The 6,000-nt window shown below is 45.0% G+C and overlaps 1 protein-coding gene across 1 annotated transcript in view; it reads right to left on the minus strand.

Annotated features, from left to right (window-relative positions):
* The window catches only part of LOC138580922 (serine protease 27-like), a 241,614-nt gene extending 240,361 nt beyond the window's left edge, over positions 1–1,253 (minus strand). The window contains exon 1 of the mRNA XM_069651854.1: positions 630–1,253. Within this exon, the coding sequence (XP_069507955.1) occupies positions 630–672 (43 nt within the window). The 5' untranslated portion in view covers positions 673–1,253. The remainder of the gene's footprint in view (positions 1–629) is intronic.
* Between the last annotated feature and the right edge of the window lie 4,747 nt (positions 1,254–6,000).

Consider the following 6,000-nt stretch of genomic DNA (forward strand, 5'->3'; position numbering starts at 1 on the left):
TTTATTTTCCTATTCTGGGCATTTAGGTCTGCTCTTTGGGGTGGGGTGCATTATAATTGTCCTGACAGGTCTCACCTGGGGTTTGGGCATGGTCACAGCATTTAGAGTTGGCCTGCACTAAAAGACTGATGGAGTCGCAAGCTTCTAAGCCCCACAGACGGGCCTAGAATGAGGCACGATTCTTACCTGCCATGTGAGGGGGGGCAAGGTAGGGGGCCAGGAGATCCTTCTCATACCAGCCCCGGGCACAGCATACACATGATTGGTGTGGGACCTTTTCCCCTGTGCCACCAGCTGGGTGATACTCAGAACCAAGCAGGGAACTTCAGAAGACATATTAACCCTATTTGACCAAGATCACACAGGGCATTTTTTGCAACTGGAGGTTGCACACTGGGGTCTCATGGCATAGGAAGAGCAAATATATATATATATATATATATATATATATATATATATATATATATATATATATATATATATATATATATATATATATATATATATATATATGTTGGAGATCTGTCATGTGCTACATTGCAACAAACAAATGCCTGAAATGTACCAATATGCCTCTGTCACAAACATTTGCATTAAATTCCATCAACTGAGAGCCTCAAGCTACTCACCAAGATTGAGGAGTGCAACTGTCACCGGCAGAAAGCCTTCCATAGTGAAGGGTTACTCCTCTTCCCAGTGCTCTCCTTGATCGTTCTCTTCTGAGGGGGTCTTTCTTTCTTCCGGGTTTCAACCCTAAGCAGTTCCTGCTCTCTTTTGCTTCATTCAGCGCTGTGCCACCTCACACCAGAGTGATTGCCTGCTGTTTTGTGTCCCAGCAGGCCCTGCCACCACCATGCCCTACAGTACCTTTCACGTTGTAGGATGCTGTCCTTTGCTTCACAGAAACGGTTGCTCTCTTTGCTTCGCACCGCTCCCTCCTGCCCTCCCCAGCCAATCCTCTACTCCCTGCTGTTCCTGACCCCTGGATAGCATATCCCACTTTACCTAGAAGCAGTTCCTTCACTGATAGTCCCTGCTTTTCTCTCAGATCAGCGCTTGCACGCACTTCCGGCGTAATGCCCCCTTTCTGTGCCTCTCTTCGTCCTCAGCGGTTTTTCCTCCTCACGGCTCCCCCCAGCTGCCCCCTTCTTCCCTCAGCAGCACAGGGTGCAGCTCTTCCTGCACTCGTGTATGACATTCTATGGGAGGTCATTCTGGGTGCCACACTCCATGGAACATTCTCGAAGGGGACTGATTCCAAGGACCTTCTTTGTGACGTGGTCTGTGGAACAGTGCTGCTTGAGAATATGCTTTGTACGGCATCGGTTGCCAGTCATTTGGTCGAAAACAATTGGTCGACTGGACAACTGGTCGAATCAATTTGGTCGAAAACCAAATGGTCGAATTTTTTGTTTTTTTATTTTTACCCCTTTTTTTTTTTGGTGGGTCCATCCCTACCCCCCCCCCCCCGCCCAACCCCCTTTTTTTTCTTTTTTTTTTTTTGTACACGAAGCCCCACAAAACACATATATAAATAAAAAATAAAAAATTCGACCATTTGGTTTTCGACCAAATGACGTCGACCAAATTGCAGTCGACCAGTTTGTAGTCGACCAAATGACTGGACACCTGCGGCATCGCCCGTGGAACTCTAATCCTGCAGTACATTCCTTTTCCAGCGGTGGATTCTCCCCTATTGGTCAGCATTTCAGATGCATTTCAAACGATGGTCATCAACTTGGATTTCCATGTGGAATAAGTAGGCGTCTCGTCAAATTGCTTGACTTATATAATGCCACACTATGATCCAATCCATGAGCAAATGCAAGGATGTCCGGTATCAGGCAAAATAACCCCCTCCATAATATGTATGGTCGCCGGGAACGGCCATATGTAATGTTACTAGTGGGGACCATTTTTGGGGTAAATGGCTGCAGGGGTTGCAGGGGTGTCCCCCGCTTCCTTGAAAAATATATGGGGGCTGCAGGGGTGTCCCCCACAGGTTCCATGGGGTGATATTGCTGTACAAATATGGCGACATTCTTGTATGGCGAGATTATTGCGGGGATATTATCACATGGAACCAGATGTCCTGGCATCATGGGGACCTTTAATTGCAAATGCGCTCAAGACATTGGGCCTCATTACACGGTAGGCGGTAAGGGTTCACCGGTACCAGTATTTTACCGGTACTGGTAAACCCTTACCACCTTACTACGAGGTCCCTTTGCGGGTTGGTGAATTTAACGCCTGCTTTTTGCTGGCGTTAAAAACCAACCCGCAAAGGGACCAGGGAGCTAATTACGGTACCGCAATTTGCGGCACCGTAATTAGCACCTTCCCCATTCCCATAGAGCCCTATGGGGCAAAAATGGGAATGGGGAAAGGCAATGGGGGAAAGGGGAATTACCGCCCCACCAACCTTGGAATAGGGCGGTAATTCCCCTTTCCACTAAGGCGGTGCCGGTATTTTACCGGCATGGACCAAGGTGCTAATAGCACCTTGGTCCACCGCCATCCGTGTAATGAGGCCCATTGAGGAGACGGACACGTTGGGGTAGCACAGAAGCAGTGTTTTGGCTGAGTGAAGGGTCTGAGCCAGTGGGATCAGAATCTTCCAATGGTACAACATGGCAGAAAAAGCGACTAAGAAGCACTTTATGCCCCACTGCTCAGCACAAAAAACCATCACAGAGATGTAAGGCTCCACATTCCGAAGATTAGGCTGCCAAGCATGTATGTCATGGGGGCCGTCAGGGGGGCCTAAAACCACCATAGGGGAGAATACGGTATCAGTTTAGAAGGGGCTGTGTATGGAAGGGAAAGTGTGGCCTGCTTTGGTTGGGAGAGGAGAGGGAAAAGGCAGGAGTTTTTGCTTAACTGTTGTTGCGTGTGGAACCCGGAGCAGCTGGCGTCACTGTGGGTGCGTTTTCTAGGTGGCTATTTGTAACCCCTGGCCCAATGTAGGCCCAGCTCAGCAACGTTATCCCTATAACCATAACCTTTGTAAGGAAAAAGGATCAAAGGAAACAATTCATGAAGACACCAAGGCATGAGCAAATATGACTTATTTTCTGTTTGTAGCAGGTTGCACCGATGGGCTCCTTCTTCCTGGGGGGCCTATGGAATCTTGGAACATTCGACAGGTCTCCCCTGTCCATGGACAGCGGACTTGCCTGAGTCCAAATGCCCGAAAGAGTTACTGCGGCCATTTACACAAATTAGTGAACAATTTCTGAATAAAAATCCAACCAGGAATTTCGAAAGAAAGCTTAATTTGGAAGTTACCTGGTTAAACACCAGTGATAACGGCTTAAACACTAAATTTGAATTGACTAATAAAGTAGTATGCGTCTGCTTTCATACATGATCTGCCTAATTTGGTGTGCTATGGCGCTATAAATTGAGAACCTCAAATTGTAAAGTTGCTCTAGGGGTTTCTGTTTTAGTATTATTAAAGTGTGTAGTTGAATTGATCTGCATGTAGTATAGCCTTCATCATTTACACATTCAAGTTAACCTCTAAACTGCTGAAAACATTATAATGGTCAGCTCCTTCGAAATCTATGTCTCTTGAACAATTATGCGTTACACGTAGGATATTCCAAGAAGAAATGATCTGCTTTTGGAACTTTTAATGTGCACTAGGAACATCAAGTACGTGCCTGCAGACATTATTTTAGATTAAGCGATTGTTTCAAGTTTTGTGACAAAGAAATTCAAGGGTGGTTGTAAAATGTAGAGTTCCCTCGTACTCCAAAAATGAGTAGGCTTCAGATTAATCTCCCTTGTGTTAAGGATATCCAAGTACTCATGAAATAATTGCATGTGATTCCAACACAGAGAACCCTAGATCTCAGTTGGAGGAAGGAGTTATATTTACATGTTTGTGTTCAAAACTAGGACAGAGAGAGGCAGTTTGGACTCCCATAAAATTACGGTCTGAATTTTGGCTGTGTGATGGGTTCAAGCTCTGATCAAGACGCCCAGTTAACTAATGGTGGCTTATATTTTACTTGTTGTCAAATTCCGGCACTGCGAAGCCTGTGGCCAGAAGCGGCCCAGTGAAGAATAGACCGTGTGAAAGTTTAACGTTATTGAATAACAATAGTGTGGTAAAGACAGCATAAAGGTTTAAGAAAACCTCCCAAGACATGATCTAGGCATGGCACTTTGGATCGTGACAGGCAATTGAGGTGATATGTCCTTGTGCTTATCCCCAGGACTCCCCTCACTCTGGGGTGCATCAGTTCTTTGTAGCTCCGGGCAACGTCTCAATCATCAAGACACCAGGCATGTGCACAACATGCAAAGAGAGTGACGTCCTCCATCCACCACCCACTAACGGGTAGTCGTGCATGCCAAACGCAAGGCCTGGAGTGTGGAGATGCAGGCAAGGGAGGATGTACCAAACGTAGGTGCTCATGTTCTGCGAAGGAGACATCTGTGAACCCATTGAACTATTATGCCCAGCCCAGCAGGCAGTAAGGTAGGCCCGAAAACACATGTAGCAAAATATAAATCCAACAAGCAATACAAAGTGCACGAGTGGCAAGAAAAATAAAAGTTTATTACATGCAGTCTCAGCCGAGAATAATACAAACATAATTCAAATTCTCACCATTAAATGGCGTTTTTTTAATAAAAGTGAGTGACATCATCACTTTAACAATGTTTAAAGATATATGTAAATTCTTGTTCACCAATTGGTTATTCATATGATCCCCTTCACATTGCTACATATCTCCTAGCCCTATTGGCCTAATGCACCCTCGTGACCAAATGAGTACCCTCCTTCGAATAATGATCTAATAATCAGATTAACCAGTCTTCTTAATTCCTATTGGCTACTGTGCACTAGCACATCTTGCAACATCTGGGAAGATAGCTCAGCGGCAACGTGCTCGCCTTGGAAACCCCGGGGTCCGCGCTTAGAAACATCTGGGTATTAAGCGCATTATAAATACACAACTAAGATATCATTCTGTAGCAGCTCCTTGATGCCCCCGGGCTATGTGAGCAAAATAATTAAACATGCTGCTTGCTTCTCCATTGGTTATCCAACCTTCGAGTGTTCCATGGTGGGGTCCATCCTTCTTCATTGACCAATCATTTTCTGAGGTGCAGAAAGTGTGGCAACAAAAGGTGATCCCTCTTTGCTTTCTCATGAGACCTGCATGTTGGCTCCATCTGAACGTTCTCAGCCTTGTGATTGTACAAAAGGACAGTTAATATTTCGACTTCTCTTCAGAAACATGTTTCACCTGATGGCCAAATCCTTCCTTTCCCATCATTGGAACACACACACTGCCAGGCAATACCTCTATGTCATCATTCCAGACCAAAGGGCAATTCTTGAATATGTCTATGTATGAGCGTGCGTAAGTATACACGTGGTGTCTTGGTTTTATGAAGACAGTAATTTAAGTGGTAACATAAATAACTATTTCCCCTTACCCTTTCATGAGATCTTAAATCTAGCCCTTGCATACATCAGACACTTTATTGCTTCCAGTGTCCTGGATCCCCCAATGTTCTCATTCAAAATTGCCTTTATTGTTTGGTTTTGTAGCTGCAAAATTAAGTGTGCATTTTCCGCAAGGGGGCAGTGTGTCTCCTGCCTGAGCAATTTATACTAAGCACACCTTGGCACATCACTATGTTTCCACTGAGCTGCGACCTTCATTTTGCAAGTTTTAAGGAACACTTTACGTTATAATTTCTTCCGCTTAGCTTGGGAAACAACTTCACTTTGCACTCCTGACCAATTCTTGCGTGGCTTTTTGCCTCTCCCTTCGAGGGCTCTGACCTTGTCTATTATAGAATCTACGACATGCACAAATGAAGTGCATTTTACCAAGGAACTCTAAATGCTCCTCTGTGGCCTAGTTTCCTAACTATCGCAGAAACTGCCCTTTGTAATGGTGATCATTCTAAAATGGCACAAAAAGCCCAAAAGATAAGGGTGTACCGGCCACATTTACTCCCTAGAAATAAGCA

The sequence above is a fragment of the Ambystoma mexicanum genome, chromosome 3p (assembly GCF_040938575.1).
Source record: "Ambystoma mexicanum isolate Mex_15411 chromosome 3p, UKY_AmexF1_1, whole genome shotgun sequence".
In the NCBI taxonomy this organism is placed as follows: domain Eukaryota; kingdom Metazoa; phylum Chordata; class Amphibia; order Caudata; family Ambystomatidae; genus Ambystoma; species Ambystoma mexicanum.